This window comes from Zootermopsis nevadensis, unplaced genomic scaffold (genome assembly GCF_977971745.1).
Source record: "Zootermopsis nevadensis isolate Lab colony 2312 unplaced genomic scaffold, Znev_1.0 Znev_ptg000003l, whole genome shotgun sequence".
Classification (NCBI taxonomy): Eukaryota; Metazoa; Arthropoda; class Insecta; order Blattodea; family Termopsidae; genus Zootermopsis; species Zootermopsis nevadensis.
In genome coordinates this window covers 7,718,015-7,737,796 of record NW_028259135.1, presented here as the reverse complement: position 1 = coordinate 7,737,796, position 19,782 = coordinate 7,718,015, and the positions used below count along the sequence as shown (strand labels likewise).

The window sequence follows — 19,782 nt, the reverse complement described above, 5'->3', positions numbered from 1 at the left end:
TGTGTAAGCCCGAATTGTATTCTCTAATTAAACTGCGTAAGCCACGATTCAAAACATTCAAAATTGACGCTCTACTGGCTGAACATGGCCACTCTGTCCTTCGCTTGCCGCCATATCACCCAGATCTTAGTCCGATTGAACTGATATGGGGATTGGTCAAAGAATGTCAGTTTCCGTCTAGATGATGCCATGAAACTAGCTGAGGAAAAGTTTAGTATCATCACAAAGGAAGAATGGACCTCGAGGTGCAACAAATCCCGTCAGTGCGAACAGAATTATTTGCGGTTGGAACCTATTATCGACGACGACGTTTCGGAACAAATAACAGTTAATTTACAAGACGACAGTGATACCAACAGTTGTAGCAGTAGTGAGGAAGAGGCGAGGGAGGTAGAAGATGATGGGGAATTAAGTGGAATAGAAGCTTTGTAAAATGTAAATCAGCAGCTGTAAGTAATTCAATCTGCGCTTATGTTTTTGTATTTAGTAGTACAGAGAAAGCTGTTCTCCTCCGTTAACCACTATCACTAGTAGACACCGTCAGTACCCTCCCTCACGCGCATTTCACAGCTCATCTCTGAGCGAACGACTAACACATAATTATGTGTAGGCTACTTACTTGACCTGTGACTCTTCTGCGTCTCTTTTGTGAATTCCTTAGGACACTCGTTAATATATTCGTAAAGCGGGGGTTTTTCTGTGCCTCATGAATTGTAAAAAAGGTAGAATAAAAGAAATACATGACCTTCCTGTGTATATTATCACCGCAGTTTGTCATATAGATAAATATATTCGTAACGTAAAGTGCTCATAGGAGTGTTTTATGCCATAAGTGATTAGAAGATGACGTTAAAGTAATAATTTTTTAAACTGTAATGCTTATCGCATGTTTTGACGCAGAGTACAAACAATAACGCCAAAATGCTTTCATCACAAACAGTTTTTTGAGAAATTTAATAATTTTTACCTTCAGAATAAAATTTCTATTGAAATACTCTATGACTATGTTGAGTTTATTAGGAAAATATACAATAAATGTTTTAAATATATTTGTTTATTGATTACAAAAGCATATAGCCTACTAATAAGTGCATGTTACAAATTTTCGTAGTCAGAATGTCTGACTTGTTAGAGAACAGCACAATTCTTCCATGTTATCGATAAAGATAAAAATGTCTCTGTTTGGCCTTACTGATAAATACATATCAGTGGAGTCAAGGATATTCTCGTACAAAATTATAAATAAATACCAGAGCAGTAAAGCACATTATCTTCAAACGTATTTTCTGAACATAAATACTGTTAAATAAATATCAGAGGAGTCAAGGATATTGCCATTAAACATATACAATGAGTATAATTATAAAATTAACAAATTTTTGGACATGACATTGTGAGCGTTTCCTATCCTTTATACGTATAACAAAATTAGATATTTAACACCAGGGGTAGTGGAGTATTATACATTCCATTTCTGAAATCGTCTCTAAAGTTCTACTAAATATACTGAACAAAATATGTTGTTTGTTATTATTTAAGCCCTTTTAAACAGGTACTGGGATCATGGGTTCGAATTCCGCTTGAGGCATGATGTTCTTCTTCATATTTATGTTATGCTGCTCTGTGTAGGTCGAGACCTTGCGACAGGCTGATTCCCTATGCAAGGAGTCCCATAAGTTGTCTACACATTAAACGAACCGCTTTACATGTGTGAGGCGACTAAGGTTCTTCACGAAATGCAGACCCACAGATTAAATAAGTAAACCCTCATAAGTAATTGCAGGCTAATTATTTTGTTTCCAGCAGTAAAGCGACAGGACCGGGCAGTGAATTTCCAATAGGAACGATGAATTGTTTCGTTGTAAGAGTAAAAGTTGGAAGTTGGCTGTCTTCAGGGTTGTTGAGCCGTGTAGTCTTGCAGAAGTTACCTAGTAAAACCTGGATTTCATGATCAGGAGAAATTCATATTCAATCTCCGACGGGTTATCAGCTAACATGATTGCGATGTTTTGGACATGCAACTTTTAGGTAAGGAATATACAACCTCAAAATCAAAATAATAGTTCCTCTGTTTATTTTTAAAATATTATTTATTAAAATCCATGAAATGTAAAGAATATTACACTGAAAGCATAGACACATACGTAAATAAATTATTATTTGTCACATGAATTCGAAATTGGAATGACTTAGGAATTATGCTGACGTCTACGTATTAGAGTTGATTTCATTTATAACGAGCACAGTTATAACGAGATCTCGGCTATTGCGAGCAAACAGAGAAGCGTTGGCTGGAAATTATGTATTTTATGAGAAACATTTCACGGTTAAAGCGATCACGGTGGTTGAGAACTTCACTGGTGTAACGAGCAGTTGTTGAACTGCCGTACGAGGGACTGAGATCTAATATCGCTCTGGCCGTATATGACGTCCACCCATTTCTCATTTCAAATCCCCGCGGATAGCAATCTCTAACCCTTCTACGATATTTACAGTGTACATTCATGGCGTGTTTGTTTCGATTTCCTTCCTCAGATCTCATTTAGTGCGGTACGGTACTCACGAAGAACAAATTCCTAGTTCCAGTGGTGTGGGGGAAATCCCCGCAGACTCTGCGTGGCGGGGGTGCCGAGGGCCTAAGGGGGCTCTCGGGTACCAGGGCAAATGTATGGTGATCCAAAATGGTTACCCATGGCGGGGAGGGCAGAATGATTCCGCTAGACCGCTGCGTCGTTTGAACAGAGCGTGTCCTATGATGCGGGTGTACGTGATATTGAGGTTCTTGTTTTTTCCCAAGTTTCTTAATCCTTTCTTCTCTTATATTATAGATTCTCAGAAGACGTAGGGAGAAAAACTGCCCAGCAAACTAACCAATGAAGTGAGTAACAGCAAAAGTTACAATAATGGTTACAACGAGTAACGGTTATAACGAGCACTTTTCCTGAGTCTCTTGGATCTCGTTATTACCGAATTTGTATTTAATAGACGTGAGTCGTTGAAACTGAACTTTTCAGTGCAAGATTTGAGGTTCTAGGTTGCTAGGAGCGTATCCTGAGAAGTCTACGTTCATCCGACAGTATCTTTTTACTTGAATGTAGGGAGAATATAAGTGGTTTAAATTGATGCTTGTACTTACCTGATTTGTCAAAAGAAAAAATCAGAGTTTCGCATCGCAGCTGCCTTTGAAATTTTAAGTTACTAACATACAGCATTCAGCATTTCTTCAAGATCTGTCTCCATACAGAAATTCATTTTTGTAGTGTGACCATGAAACCGAGAGTAATAAATACAGAATCGTAAATCTAATAACACATGTTAAATTTGAGGCCCGTCGATGTTTTATGCGTTAAGACTCAGTCCCGATGGCCTACGAAAACTAAAGTTGGCAGCTCAATGCACATACAAATGCCAAACGTATTAAATGTTTTGGCAAGCATATGTCGCACACGACACGATTTAGTTCTATTTCTGCTGAAGTCAGTATTTGACTGTTATCGGTTATATGGAATTGGAGGGATATATGCAATAAACTTTAATGTATTTCATAAAACAGAAGTATATCCTACAGAACCCTTGAAAATCTATTAAATATTGATAGGTTGTGCTTTCGTTAGGCGAGATACAGCAGACTCCTCCAGACCCAACCATAGTGGCCACAGTAGCCTCGTTTACACGAAACGTCTCGATTACTGGCTCTTATATCATGAGTTTTTTAGAATTGATTTCATTCACATTTCGAGAAGACTGGTTTTTGACAGTGGAATAAAAAATGTCTCATCGACTCCGATCTATAGCAATCCACCCACAGTTGTCGGTCTATTTCAGTCGATCAAAATCAGGCTCGAATTTAGAAGATTGTTTTACACTCACAAAGCTGTATACTGCAAGAAAATGTGACCTTGTGGGCACAGAAGTTCAAAATGCGTTGTGCTCTTAAGTTGGACGGTTCAGCTATGCGCGCTAAGTTGAAACACATCTCCAAACTTAAGAGTTACTTCTAAATACTTAAAATGTTATGTGAAGAGGAATGAGATGAGGACAGGCCTTAATAAAATTTGTTTTGAAAATGTATCATCTTAATGTAAATAGACACAGATGTGTAGCAGACATTTACTAATTTGTAATTCATTACACCAGTGATAAAAGAGGAAATATGCATGTATGAACAAGTTATTATAAAATATATCGAAACTCTTACGTTTCAAGGGAAAGTGTTCTGTTTCTGAAAGATGGCGTCTAGTAGAAGCACATTAAACACGTCCCCACGACGTGTGGCCTGCTATACAAGTATCATAAGGAGCTGTTTTATAGCCTTTAAGATGGAGACAGTAAGGATATTCGAAACATCAGTAACTCAGTCTACACTATATGGTGCCGTATTTCAGAATTGGGTACTCATTAATAATGCAACTTTTGAATGGAACTTTTTGTGGTGGAAAATGATTTTTGAGTTGATAACCTATATTTATACAAAAGATCTATATCTGTAAAAATCCACTTTTGAACAATGATTTCAAAAGAAGATGTTACCCCTTACACCCTACACCAAAAAAGAATGTGCAGTACAAATATTGCTATTGTGTTCGTGCGCTCCCACAGTTAGCAATGGTCCGCACTCCATTTCACAAGCTGACTGGCATCTAGGCCGGCTTCGTTGAAGGCTTTGAACGCTTTTTCCAATGTCGCTTCATCAGGTCTCCGGTTTCGAAACCCGATGTAAGCAATTCCTGCAAACAGATTACGTGTTGTAAATATTCAGCTTAGAAGATTTGGCTGATTAATAAAAGACAGAATCACAGATAAAAAAATAAAATTAAAGTTAATGTTGGAGGGAGTGACGCCACACGTTCTTCATCTGTTTACTGTCGACAGTCATCTGCGAGTTCCGGTCGCTTTACACCCTCCCCCAAGTAGCCGTTTGACAGGAGCTTGAGAGGGTTTATGAGCCGTTCTGGACGTGGGGAGGAATTCTTGGCCATGCCAGGAATTGAAACCCGGTCGTCCAATCCGCAGTAGTCTCAATACCGCCTGAGCTTTCTCGTTTAAAAATACAAATGAACACATGAAAATAAATAACTAAGAAAACAGTGTGTAAATAAGTGAAGGAATTTAAACAAATTAATGCATATGAGTTTGTGACTTGTCAAATAACTCGATACAGGTACATTTTGACTGAGTAAAAGGCGATAAAGTCACTAGTTGACGTAACAACGAACATGTTGATTTGTTCCTTATGTTTGTTTTAAAGCATAGAAGGTGAGGTGGATACGGCATAGAGCAAGCGTGGGGTAAGGGAGAAAAGCGTATAAAATTTTTGAAAAGAGAACTTATAGAGTATCCCACTCTCAACGTCAAGGATTTGGTGGCAGATAAATGTTAAAAATTTATATTTTCAGGAAATTATGTCTTCACAAATAATAAATAGGCCTATTAAAGAGTTTGTTTGTGACGAAAAACACACAAGATGGCTGAGAGTAGGCTCGGATACAGGGACGGCGGTGGTGTACTGTACTTGTCAGCAGGAGGTTAAGTGCCAGATCTTCAAGGAATGTTATGCAGGGGCAGATGGAGTAGAAATGTTGAAAAAAAATGCTCAACCTTTTATAGCCTAGTGTATGTGTAGCAAGAGATATACGTGTGAGATCTGAAGTTATCTTATCTGTGAATACGAGGATGTTCTTCTGGGCTGTGATGCTGTATGGACTCAACGTCTCTGTATTTAAAGCTGAAGCATCGAGTCCCTTAATAAAGTAATCATCAAGAAGTATACTTACTATTTCCACTCTCCTTTGAGCAAAATGTCATTACGAAGAAACTGTCTCGCTCGATTGCCAACAGAAGATATCTGCCAGTCCAAAACGCTGCAGAAATGAAAAGTAAAAATTTGTTCAAGTGACAGAAAATATTTCTGTATGTTGCAGTAAACAAAGTTAAATCCGAAAAACAATACAGACTAATCTAATCCGACCGTGAACTGACCTATTTCTTTGCTCTTGGAATTTTAAAAGAGGGACAAGATATCTTAACCTTGTCCATACCTGCGATACCATTTACATTTCTTAGTGAATTGCGGGCGTAAAGTTTGTATATGTGAGGAAATTCGATTAAAACGGCATTGCCAGTTATTTAAAATGTTACTAACTTAGTATAGCATGCAGGTCCACACATCACTACGTAATTGCCTTTAACAGAATTATCAACTATGGGCATACTTGACCTTACCGTGGCTTGAGCAATTGCTCATTATGAGCATTAATTTATTTATTTTTTGCTGTGGGTGTATTTACTTTTTATATGTAAAATTGTGTATGTTGCACGATATATTTTTGTGTTTCAATCTTGGCCCCAGAAAAGATGTTTGGGAAGTGTTTTTTTGTAGCACAGTGGTAAACTATTTTAACTCTCGGTATCAAAATTTTGCACACAGGATATGGTAAGGGTTTCGTGTGGTTCTCAGAATTAATAGGTAATATTTCACTATTTCAGCATTAGTCAACGTATTACTTGTGGCGAAGATTATTATAAACACCGTAAGCCAATAAGCAAGTGAAGTAGAAATTTGGACAATTTTTTATTTATTCAAACTGGCTTCAGAGGCAACTTAGGCTGGGGCCACACGACCATACAAAATACGTCCGTTGTAACGGATGTAGGTGAGGACACCACACGAGCGCCCATTACCGTGGCAGATTGAAACAATTTAGAAAGAAAAAAATAGTATTGTCTGTACTTACAAATCATAATTCTATGACTGACGTCACGATGCGCGTTACAACAGACGAAATTTGTACGGTCGTGTGGCCCCAGCCTTAAATGACACAGTTTACTTTGTTCGTCAAAGCGTTTGGTATTGTTTCCTGAATAAAATGTAACTGGACACTTCAGTTCATACTTACAATTTGTGCTGATGTGATCAAAGTATCCGTTTGTTGTAAAGTTAGAAGCTTCTCCAGTGTTTATAACTCGACGATTTTTACTGTTAGAATCGAAAAAGAATATTTAATTCATTAACCTATAAAATTACTAAAAAATATTTAGCTTATTATATTTATAAACGGCCAGAAACTCGAATCGTATAATTGACTGGTAAGGTATCCTAAATTTACTGTAATTAAGATGCTTACAATAATGAGAGTACGGACGGACTGAAGGAAGGACAGTTTCATTGTAAAAGATACAGTACCTACAGCAACTCACTGCCTGATCAAAAGTATCCGGACACCTACGCGAAACTGTCCTCTAAGTGTCCCTCGGATTTACTGCCCAGTAGTGGACATTAATATGGGGTGGGCCCACCCTTGGCATTTTTTACAGCTCTAACTCTGCGGGGGAGACTGTCTACCAGGTGTTGGAACGTCGCCGGGGGAATGGCCGACCATTCTTCCTGCAACGCTGTAGCAAGCGTAGTTAGTGATGTGGGTCGTTGGGGTCTGGCGCGCAGTCGCCTTTCTAGTTCATCCCAGAGGTGTTCAATAGGATTGAGATCGGGGCTCTGGGCTGGCCAGTCCATTTCCGGAACCTTATTGTCCACAAACCACTCACGAAAAGACCCTGCTTTATGGCAGGGTGCATTGTCATGCTGAAACACACAGTTATCATCTCCGAACTGGTCTTCTACCGTAGACAACACGCAGCTGGTCAAAATGTCCTTATACGAGGTGCGATCGGAAAGTTTCAAGACTGTGTCAATAGAGGGCGAACCGGATGTAGTACGAGCTTCTGCCGCTAGGGGGTGCGGCCTACATTCATAGTGAATCAGTGTGCCAGCCGGCATTATCGAATTAGCATTTGTTTCTTAGTTACGGGCGTTTTGGTAGTGCATTACACCAACTCTCCTGCGATTTCGGAATGGCGGATTTTCATGAACAAATCAAATTTTGCCAAAGACTCGCCAAAACGGCTACGGAAACCTGTGAAATGCTAAAGCAAGCATTTGGGGAGTCCGCAATGGGTCGTGCACAAACTTTTGTGTGGCATTCACGTTTTAAAAATGGCCGAACCTCTGTCGATGATGACGAGCGTTCTGGACGACCATCTTCGAGCACAACGCCCGAAAATGTTACGAAGATTCGGCAGGCCATTCACGAAGATCGACGTCGAACCATCAACCACTTGTGCGACATTGTTGGGACCTGTCAGCTGATTCTAAAGGAAGAACTCCACATGCGACGCATCATGACAACGCGCCAGCGCACACCGCCCTCAAAGTTCGGCAGTTTTTGGCCTCAAACACCTTGGCCGTCATCCCGCACCCTCCTTATTCGCCGTGTGACTTCTTCCTCTTCCCAAAGACGAAAATTCAGCTAAAGGGAAGGAGATTTGAGACGATAGAAGAGATTCAGGCAGAATCGCAGATGGTGCTTGACAGGCTGACAAAGAAAGATTTCCAGGGATGCTTCCAGGCTTGGCAGCGGCGCTGGGATCGTTGTGTTCACTCCCAGGGGAACTACTTCGAGGGTGATGGATGAATTTAATACCTGAGATAAGTGTACGGGTTTTTATAGGCGCAGTCTAGAAACTTTCCGATCGCACCTCGTATCCTTCCGTCTTTAACGTGCTCCGTAGTATTACGAGAGGACCAAGTCCCTTCCATAAAAAACACCCCCACACTGTCATCCCACCTCCGCCGAATTTCACTGTGGGCACTATACAGGCCGGCATGTAGCGTTCACCTAGCATTCGCCACACCCAAACCCTCCCATCGGACTGCCACATGGTATAGCGTGATTCATCACTCCAAATCACGCGTATCCAGTCGTCCACAGCCCAGTGGCGGCGCTCTTTACACCACTGAAAGCGGCGCTTAGCGTTCACAGGCGAAATGTGCGGTTTATGGGCAGGTGCCTGGGCTTTGAACCCCAGTCCTCGTAACTCCCGGCGCACAGTCATGGTGCTAGGTGCACAATTAGTGGCACTGCGGAATTCACGGGTGATGGTATCACACGATGACATGCGATTTTCCCGTACCACCTTCTTCAATGCTCGACGGTCGCTGTCGGCCAACACACGTGGTCTACCTGGCCGTGGTTTTGTTGTGGTTGTGTCTTCCCGTTTCCACTTCACAATCACGTCCCCGTCGGTCGACTTGGGCAACTTGAGAAGGGCGGAAATGGCCCTGACGGATTGCTTACTGATGTGGCAACCAATAACCATACCACGTTCGAAGTCACTGAGCTCCCTTACTCCACCCATTCTGTCGGTATCGCGTAGCGCTGAACAAATCGAGACCTCTGCCTCCTTTTATAGCAGCAGCGGCGGTCGTAGTGATATCTAGGCTCGAGTTTACGTTTACAGAGGGGTGTCCGGATACTTTTGATCACGCAGTACTTGTATTCTCCCATAAACTGCACCAGAGAGAGTGTAGTACAATACTCAACTCAGTATTATCTCGAGCTACAAGCCGTGTCATTTGTGGACAAAAGCCCAACGTTTCGTAGACCAATTCTGCCTCCATTATCAAAGGAAATATTTTAAGGCTGACCGACTCAAAGAAACCCAAAATAATATCTTGTAACTCGTTTGAAGTTTGAAGGTTTCTTGTGATTGCGCAATAACTTGGATAGAAATGTTTTTGTTTTTTTAATATTACCATCGTCTAATTTTCATTACAACCACAGTTAATTGGTTTTACTTGCGTTTTAGGCGAAAGAAGGACAAAAGCCTAGCCTGCTGGGGCTGTCTGTTCGAATTAGTCTCGTACATGGACAAGCCAGGGGGCCAGCGGCCCTCGTGCGATTTTTACAACGCTGTATTATCTTGTAGGATGAAAATTAGATATCTGACGTCAGAAAACACGTTTTGTTATCGTCAGTATTTGTCACTGTGAGAGACTTGAAGCTTGGGCGTTAATTAAGAAAGTAAAACGAAGAAATAGGACGCGTCATACTGATTAGCACGTAGAAGGAAAGATGCTAATCTTCACAAAATGAATGAATTAACGTAATGACCCACCGAAGATGAGTGTCTTCTAGGTTGTTGCGCCCTATAATCTGGTAGAAGTTTAGCGACGTTTCAAAGGTCTTTGCTGCCTCCATCATCAGGGCGATGAGTCGCAAGGACCTCTAAAACGTCGGTAAACGTCTACCAGACTATACGGCGCAACTACCCAGAAGACAGCCATCTTCAAATTCACCGCCGTGAAAACCTTAAATCCTACATCTAATGACCCATGTTATTGAAATTAAAGAAAACTGTTGAAAAATGCGTGAACAAATTTACAGAAGTAGGCCTAATTTTATAGCATTTTTAATAGACTGCAGCGGCGTTTAATAAAATTGCAGTGATTTATAAGGGGGGAATGTGTGGCCAGGTCTGGAAAGATTGGAGAATCCATGGCCTAGACGATGGATAAAGCCCAAAATAACAGTTTTACACTTTACAGCGTGTTGCAATTTCAGAACGAAATAAATGTTCAGTAACAAAATATAATACAGTAAGAAGGTAACCTGTAACAAGGGAAGATATATATATATTTTTTAAACTAGTTTGTGTTGTGTGGTATTTTGTTATAATTTATATACATAGTTTTTGGAGTATGGAAATCAATGTCAAGTATTTATTCTTGTGGTAAATGTCTCAGTTTTCATAATCTTTTTCGCTTGTAGGCATGTTTTCCGTTAACATGATTATGGAACGGAAATAGAGGAGTGGATGTATTTCAATCTGAATTGATGTGTATTTATTTTAAACTTCTATTCCGGTTATTTTATATTGCGAGCCACATGACCGTGGAAGTTAGAATTCCATAATAGTTATTTCTGTTACACGGATAAAAGTGTTTCTCGAAGTTCATAGACTTTCATGTTCCAGTCATCATTAACGGAATGAGAGATTCTCGTACTAATTATTTATATTTAAGATAGCAGTGAAAAGGCCTCTCACAGGCCTCCGTGCCAAAGCACTTGTATCACGAGACAGTGATTGTCACGTAATTAAGCAAAGAATAGAAACACTTAAACGAGTTTAATTTAATTACTTAATGTTTTAAACTCACCTCTTATCATATGCTAGGGTAGAAAGAAACATTCTGCTGCTGTTCATCTTGATGAAGTTGGTACGAACACAGTCCAAATTGTCTTCTGCATTATTCGATGTGTGATAAAGCCAGTACCAGTGACCTGCCAACTGTAAGATCATTAGAGAGACTGAGACACAAAAATCCTGTCTAAACCGATTGTTTTCTTGTTGCACTTTGATTAGTGCGACGATGGAATTTGTGGGGGGAGTTAACGGAGCGAGCTCAGATGTCGGTGGCTGAAGTAAATTTAATGACACTGGCTACAGTCATCTTCTGGGGAACACAGGTGTGGTGTATATTGGTGTGTCTTAACATAATCTTTATTGATGGCAGTCTTCTGGGTTGCTGTGCCGTGTAGAGGGTAAAAGTTTACCGACGTTTCAGAGGTCCTTGCTGCCTCCATCTTCGCCATCTCCATGATGATGGAGGCAGCAAGGACCTCTGAAACGTCGGTAAACTTGTACCAGATTACAAGGCACAGCAACCCAGAGGACAGCATTCTTCAGACCTTAAACCTTAAATTAGTTTTGCATTACGTTCATTAGTCACCTGTTGATTGTCAATTTGAGCCGATACTTGTTGTGATAAAATTGTTTATAATGTCCAATAAAATATTTGTGTGACGGTTAAAATTATATAATTGTTGTGTGTCAGTACTTACTTCATTGCAATCAACATACTCCAGTTTTGGAGTACCAAGATCGCATTCACCGGAAACCAACGCCAATTTGCCGACTACGCCAAGAAGGATGATAAGATACATATTTATTGCAGTTCCTGTAATAATATAAACTTTATTAATTTAATATTATCGTCATTTATTGAATATGCTAAACGCAATATGTGGTTCTTCATGTTTCACACACAGAAAGACTTTATTATCAGACCTACATTAATTGCTGTTGCGCACATTCCATTTTCCTCCGCGCCTCCCTTCTGTACCCCACACATTACGCAGCGAAACATATATGAATCATTTCATAACACAAGAAAAGGTCATAGGGGTTTAAATCTTTGAAATATGCCGCTAAACCAAAGTAATAATTCAAAATGCAGTTTCTACCTGAAGGGATACGCCACCCGTCTTCGTTACAAAGGCCACCTGGAGTAAGCTGGTTATTCGGATAACATCACGAAACACCGACGTATATACACTGTTTGAGCAAAACGCTGAGATAATGAATGTTAAATTGCGTACTACGCAGAGTAAACATTTTTGGGTATATGTATATAAAGATGCTGGTTTGTTGCAATTAGAAGTAGATGGTGTTCTTATATCTATGCCATATTAAATGGCCAATGCTTTTTCCAAACAATTTCAATCTGCACATACAAATTCTTGATCTGGGGATGTTCCCTCCATCAGTTCCACCTTGGATGTGTTACCTTTATTTTCTGTCTCTGACATTGATGTTCATAATGCTATAAAGCATTTGAGGCCATCAAAAACTGTGGGACTAGATGGTATGCCAAGTTTTATTATTAAGGGTTGTTCTGAAACCCTTGTTCCTATTCTTAAATTCATTTTTAATCTTAGCCTTTCTCAGCACCAATTTCCCACTTTATGGAAGCAAGCAGCTATTGTCCCAATTTTCAAAAAAGGCAAAACTGCTTCTGTTAGAAACTGTAGACCCATTATCATAATTAATAATATTTCCGAAGTATTTGAAATTATTGTACATGACCGTGTTTCCTATTATTTTAAGTCTAAATTAAACCCTTCTCAACATGGATTTACCAAATCCAAATCCACCAATTCTAATCTGGTTACGTTTTTGGACTTTGTTACCCCTTTAGTTTGTTGCCAGTCTCAAGCTGACGCCGTTTATTTTGATTTTAGCAGTGCCTTTGATGTTGTTTCGAATGCACAAACTTGGTGACTATGGACTGTCTACTGGTTATGTGAATTGGTTTCGCAAGTATTTTATTCTGAAGCTGATGAATTATAAATGTACAGTCAGACTGCCCCGAAAGATGTATACTCACAACCAGTACAAACAACAGCATTGTGTGTATATCTTTCTTGGACATTCTCTATATAACTGAAACATGAAGAATTTCTTTTTAAAAACGCCACAGGTTCACAGGCCTAAAATGAACAAACCAAATCTGCTGCCAACGTTTCGAGAACCATCTGCTTTCATCCTCAGTGTTGCTGGGTAACCAGTCCGTTTCTTTGTTGCGATGCTAGTGCGCCTATCCTGTCTTGGTTTCTAATTAAAATGCATGCATTTCTTACGTCTTCCCCTGCTTCCTACATGACCCATCCACTTCCTGTCCCTTAATTCGTCCGCCCTAATAGTATTTGAGGAATACGAACAATGAAGACCCTTAGTACTTAATTATGTGTAGGCTACTTACTTGACCTGGGACTCTTCTGCGTCTCTTTTGTGAATTCCTTAGGACACTCGTTAATATATTCGTAAAGCGGGGTTTTTTCTGTGCCTCATGAATTGTAAAAAAGGTAGAATAAAAGAAATACATGACCTTCCTGTGTATATTATCACCGCAGTTTGTCATATAGATAAATATATTCGTAACGTAAAGTGCTCATAGGAGTGTTTTATGCCATAAGTGATTAGAATATGACGTTAAAGGAATAATTTTTTAAACTGGAGTGCTTATCGCATGTTTTGACGCAGAGTACAAACAATAACGCCAAAATGCTTCCATCACAAACAGTTTTTTGAGAAATTTAATAATTTTTACCTTCAGAATAAAATCTCTATTGAAATACTCTATGACTATGTTGAGTTTATTAGGAAAATATACAATAAATGCTTCAAATATGTTTGTTTATTGATTATAATAGCATATAGCCTACTAATAAGTGCATGTTACAAATTTTCGTAGTCAGAATGTCTGACTTGTTAGAGAACAGCACAATTCTTCCATGTTATCGATAAAGATAAAAATGTCTCTGTTTGGCCTTACTGATAAATACATATCAGTGGAGTCAAGGATATTCTCGTACAAAATTATAAATAAATACCACAGCAGTAAAGCACAATATCTTCAAACGTATTTTCTGAACATAAATACTGTTAAATAAATATCAGAGGAGTCAAGGATATTGCCATTAAACATATACAATGAGTATAATTACAAAATTAACAAATTTTTGGACATAACATTGTGAGCATTTCCTATCCTTTATACGTATAACAAAATTAGATATTTAACACCAGGGGTAGTGGAGTATTATACATTCCATTTCTGAAATCGTCTCTAAAGTTCTACTAAATATACTGAACAAAATATGTTGTTTGTTATTATTTAAGCCCTTTTAAACAGGTACTGGGATCATGGGTTCGAATTCCGCTTGAGGCATGATGTTCTTCTTCATATTTATGTTATGCTGCTCTGTGTAGGTCGAGACCTTGCGACAGGCTGATTCCCTATGCAAGGAGTCCCATAAGTTGTCTACACATTAAACGAACCGCTTTACATGTGTGAGGCGACTAAGGTTCTTCACGAAATGCAGACCCACAGATTAAATAAGTAAACCCTCATAAGTAATTGCAGGCTAATTATTTTGTTTCCAGCAGTAAAGCGACAGGGCCGGGCAGTGAATTTCCAATAGGAACGATGAATTGTTTCGTTGTAAGAGTAAAAGTTGGAAGTTGGCTGTCTTCAGGGTTGTTGAGCCGTGTAGTCTTGCAGAAGTTACCTAGTAAAACCTGGATTTCATGATCAGGAGAAATTCATATTCAATCTCCGACGGGTTATCAGCTAACATGTTTGCGATGTTTTGGACATGCAACTTTTAGGTAAGGAATATACAACCTCAAAATCAAAATAATAGTTCCTCCGTTTATTTTTAAAATATTATTTATTAAAATCCATGAAATGTAAAGAATATTACACTGAAAGCACAGACACATACGTAAATAAATTATTATTTGTCACATGAATTCGAAATCGCAATGACTTAGGAATTATGCTGACGTCTACGTATTAGAGTTGATTTCATTTATAACGAGCACGGTTATAACGAGATCTCGGCTATTGCGAGCAAACAGAGAAGCGTTGGCTGGAAATTATGTATTTTATGAGAAACATTTCACGGTTAAAGCGATCACGGTGGTTGAGAACTTCACTGGTGTAACGAGCAGTTGTTGAACTGCCGTACGAGGGACTGAGATCTAATATCGCTCTGGCCGTTTATGACGTCCACCCCTTTCTCATTCCAAATCCCGGCGGATAGCAATCTCTAACCCTTCTACGATATTTACAGTGTACATTCATGGCGTGTTTGTTTCGATTTCCTTCCTCAGATCTCATTTAGTGCGGTACGGTACTCACGAAGAACAAATTCCTAGTTCCATTGGTGTGGGGGAAATCCCCGCAGACTCTGCGTGGCGGGGGTGCCGAGGGCCTAAGGGGGCTCTCGGGTATCAGGGCAAATGTATGGTGATCCAAAATGGTTACCCATGGCGGGGAGGGCAGAATGATTCCGCTACACCGCTGCGTCGTTTGAACAGAGCGTGTCCTATGATGCGGGTGCACGTGATATTGAGGTTCTTGTTTTTTCCCAAGTTTCTTAATCCTTTCTTCTCTCTGTGTTGATGTATCTCATTGTTTGTTGTGTCTTATTGTTTTTGTTGTGCCCTTTTTTTATTGTTTTGTTCTGTCTCTGTGTTGAAGTATCTCATTGTTTGTTGTGTCTTATTGTTTTGGTTGTGTCATTTTTTGTTGTTGTTTGTTCTATCTCTGTGTTGATGTATCTCATTGTTGGTTGTGTCTTATTGTTTTTGTTGTGCCCTTTTTTTATTGTTTTGTTCTGTCTCTGTGTTGAAGTATCTCATTGTTTGTTGTGTCTTATTGTTTTTGTTGTGTCATTTTTTGTTGTTGTTTGTTCTATCTCTGTGTTGATGTATCTCATTGTTGGTTGTGTCTTATTGTTTTTGTTGTGCCCTTTTTTTATTGTTTTGTTCTATCTCTGTGTTGATGTATCTCATTGTTTATTGTGTCTTATTGTTTTGTTGTGTCCTTTTGTTTATTGTTTTGTTCTGTCTCATTGTGTTGATGTATCTCATTGTTCTGTTGTGTCTCATTGTTTTGTATCTTATTGCCGGGATAGCTCAGTCAGTATAGTGACTAGTTACGGGCTGGACGACCGGGGTTCGATCCCCGATGGGGGCAGGATTTTTCCTCTAGCCTCTGCGTCCAGACCGGCTCTGGGGCCCACCCAGCCTCCTCTACAATGGGTACCGGGGTCCTTTCCCGGGGGTAAAGCCGGCCGGGGCGTGATGCTGACCACTCACCCCCATCTAGTGCCGAGGTCAAGGAAGAGAGGAGCTATACCTCCTCTCACCCCAAACGCCTACATGGCGTATAGTGGGACAAACTTTACTTTACTTTATTGTAGGTCACTGCCACCGGGTATAAACCCATTTGCAGTCAATAATAAATATAATATTATAGATTCTCAGAAGACGTAGGGAGAAAAACTGCCCAGCAAACTAACCAATGAAGTGAGTAACAGCAGAAGTTACAATAATGGTTACAACGAGTAACCATGTGTTAACTAAAATTAATTCACTACAATATTTTTTTCTTAGACTAGTCAGATGAGAAAAGGAAGTGATATACTGACTAATGAAGTTTCGAGGGCCACCATAGTGGCCCCTTGAAATGTTTCTGAAGGCAAGATGGCTGCCCATCGTGACTAACAATCAAGCAGAAGCTTAGGACCCGAAGGAAATCACGCGTAACGTCGCATATTTCCTCTGTAATATTTTCAAGTACATCGTACGAGTTTTGTCTCGCTGGATGTAAGTTGTTCGCAAATAATGGCATTTTAGGTTCTCAATTCGGCGAGTCAAAAGACGGCTTTCTTCCGGGCTGATGTGTGGTACACGCTTACCGACCTATCAGAAGAGCAATCGCCTTGATGATGGAGGCAGGAAGCGCCATTGAAACGTCGGTAAACTTAAAGCACGGCACAATGGCCCAGAAGACATCCATCATTTGGACTTTGTTCCGGGGAACCACCATTGCACTTCTTATCGCCAGAATCTGGCCGAGAGTTGTGTTCTATTCAAGTTTAAGCTGAATCAGTGTCGCAAGTAAAATAAACTCTGTACTCACTGCGCGTTCTTATTTCACACATGATTTCGGATGTTTGGTTCGTGAAAGATGTCAGCGACGCAGGCGAACAGATGGCAGCGGTTTCCACTATTACGACTTCTAATTCAGCGGAGCTTTCGGGAGAATGAAGAAGCCTCTAGACGTAGAAAATATACCGAGCAAGTTTCATCGAGTTATCATTATTCCAAAAAGTGTTTTGCTTCTGAAGGAGAGAAAAGGTGAAACTACAGAGCGTTCCGAAAACAGCTTCTCAGTCGTTACCTCTCCGTTTCTGCTACTTCTTTAGGGACAACGCACGGGGACGAATTGGGGTACCTGTTTAACTACGCGCTGTCACCGAATCCGAAATTTCTGGGACCCAACGACCCTTCCGTGGTGACTCAGGACAGAACGATTAAAATGTGGACAAATTTCGCCAAAACTGGGTACGTAAGAACAGCAAATTTGAAGTTGGATTTGCGCCGTAGATACGTTAAGGAGGTAAACTCTGCGTCCTAGGCTTCAGCAGAAGACGGACTGAAGATGATAGCAGAGTAGCTGATAATGACTGACAATAATTCAGATGTATGACACATTACCTGCAAAACGAAAGCACGCGTAGAATACAGAATGCTCCTGTCAAAGAGGAAAAGGAAGTCGACAAAGGCACGCCAGCTTCGTCTTCAACACCTGAGAAATCAAGTCTACAACAGAAAAAGTTCGCTTTCGCAGATGCATTCGATGATGAAGTCATCAAAACATTCATTCATCATTTTCACGTGTCACCTCGCGGCCAAGTGATGAAAATGTTGTACAGCGTTCTCAGGGGTGACGGCACGCAATTCGTCAGACAATAACTACAACCACAGCCGTAGGTTTAATTGGCTGCAACAAGAAACCTTTTCCGGGCGGAATATTTGTGCTTGATTTCTTTCGCACTTTTGTTTTGCCACAAAAACCTGGTCGAGCAGATTGAGCAGTAAAAGAATACAATTAATTAACACGTGTTAGTGTGATCACTGCATTAAACACTCAGGATCGGTCACATCGAAACTCAAAAATGAATCAAAAAAGTTGCTTGAAGCATGTGACGTAATCAACAACGAACGAAAACTCAAACATGGCCGGGAGAAGAATCATTCATTACGCTTTAGTTTAATGCACTCTCCATTTTAAACGGCGTCCAGATACGTGCATGAAGCCAGCCACGAACGCGTAATAAAAGGGCTCCACCCCGCTCTGTTCTTGTACACACAGGAAATTCTGTCCGCCTCTGCAAGCCTTTGCTTTGGCCTGTTCACCCAAGAAGATGTGATCGATGGCTGGGGATGGACTCTTATTCTCCAACCTATGTATTTAACGACGTCTTCTTTATTTATTCTTTTCAGTCTTGTATTTTTACGTTACATTCCTACTTCCAGGGCGCCTAAGCCATCGCCGTGCACATCGCAACGTCGAAGGCGGCCCTGGTTCCAACAACTCGTAAGTGTTCAGTAGCGAGTACATTTTTAAAAAAATTGACTGCTTTGCGTTGCCTAAAGTTAAATTAAACTAGAATAAATTGAACAGAAACAACTTATGTTATGTCTTCTTTAAAAAAAACAACATAAATCGAACAATGAGAAATGGACAGAGTATGTTGGTTATCACGTGTAGTCTGCATGTGACAGAGACACTTGAATTACGAATCAATAAAATACAAAGTTCCTTTCAAGAATTAACGACGTGGCCTTGGGTTTTTTCGGATTTCTGGAATGTTCTGCCAGCACTCGCGTGTTCGGCAGTGAACCTGCTTCGGTGCGAGAAATGGCTATTGTACACCCCTGAAAAAGAAAGGAATTGGGAAGAAGTAGAGAGAGTCGCGTTTTTCACTAAGTCGAACTAAAAATCATCTGTTCACCTCGCTTATGAAATCCATGCAGTTGATATGTTTGGACACATCAAAATACAAATGAAAGCCCTACATTTTCATCTTCGCATGCAACACAATTTGCAGCTGAAGTTAGGACTCAGACAGGAAAACCCTGCTCCAGATTCCAAACCTTCGTTCGAAGGAAACATTAATCACCTTCTGCATAGTTGCATTTTGAAGTGGGTGCTGACACACAGACCGCTGGATTTTAAATGCGGTAATGCTTCTGGACGTTGCCGATTTAAACCTATCGCCTACTCTAAAAGATGGGTTTCATAGTGGGTCTACCTCGTAGTACGCAGTCCTCCTTGAAACAGCCAAAGAAGGAACGATTTAAGTCAAAGCCTTTCAATTTTACCGAACGTGATAATGTTCTCTTACTACACGATGTTAAATAACTGATTCAGTTAGTACAGGGTCGTTATACCCCTACGACAATACATACCTTGGTGAGCAAACTGATTGTTGGAAGTGTAAACTGCGAGATATGACGTCAGTGCATTGTTGTACTACGTTGACTGCTTCAAATTGTCGACTGTCTCTTAGTAACGGCCTGTTTACGTCTTGTGTGGCGAGAAACGTGAACAAGCTTTCAATCGTAGACCGAAAATATTTTACTCAGATAAAATAATTTAACCACCAGGAATATTTTGTTCGTAAAATCTTCGGTGGGATGAACAAGTTTATTCGCTGTATCAAGTCAAAGAAATAAATGTGGCAACGAAGGGCCGGATAATGTTGGAGCCTGCAGTCAACAGGAACAGAAACCTTCTGGACTGCA

General features: G+C 40.1%; 1 protein-coding gene across 2 annotated transcripts; it reads right to left on the bottom strand.

Moving 5' to 3' along the window:
• Positions 1-4,096: 4,096 nt before the first annotated feature.
• LOC110834537 (uncharacterized) lies at positions 4,097-19,762 on the bottom strand. 2 transcript variants are annotated; one of them, XM_087341997.1, is made up of 6 exons: positions 19,447-19,762; positions 11,679-11,794; positions 10,994-11,124; positions 6,897-6,976; positions 5,775-5,861; positions 4,097-4,727 (listed from the first exon to the last, which is right to left on the bottom strand). In XM_087341997.1, exons 2-6 carry the CDS (start codon positions 11,778-11,780, stop codon positions 4,600-4,602), a joined length of 528 nt encoding a protein of 175 aa, XP_087198123.1. In that variant the 5' UTR covers positions 11,781-11,794; positions 19,447-19,762; the 3' UTR covers positions 4,097-4,599. The 2 variants fall into 2 exon arrangements, with proteins under 2 accessions (XP_087198123.1, XP_087198112.1); XM_087341986.1 differs by lacking the exon at positions 19,447-19,762 and adding an exon at positions 13,379-13,484.
• Between the last annotated feature and the right edge of the window lie 20 nt (positions 19,763-19,782).

Bases quoted from the DNA above. Each gene is read 5' to 3' on its own strand.
- LOC110834537 (XM_087341997.1), bottom strand. From the start codon at position 11,780: ATGTATCTTATCATCCTTCTTGGCGTAGTCGGCAAATTGGCGTTGGTT. The intron at 6,977-10,993 runs GTGAGTTTAAAA...CGATTCTAACAG, and splicing joins ACCCTAGCATATGATAAGAG to TAAAAATCGTCGAGTTATAA. The intron at 4,728-5,774 runs GTAAGTATACTT...ATCTGTTTGCAG, and splicing joins CTCAAAGGAGAGTGGAAATA to GAATTGCTTACATCGGGTTT.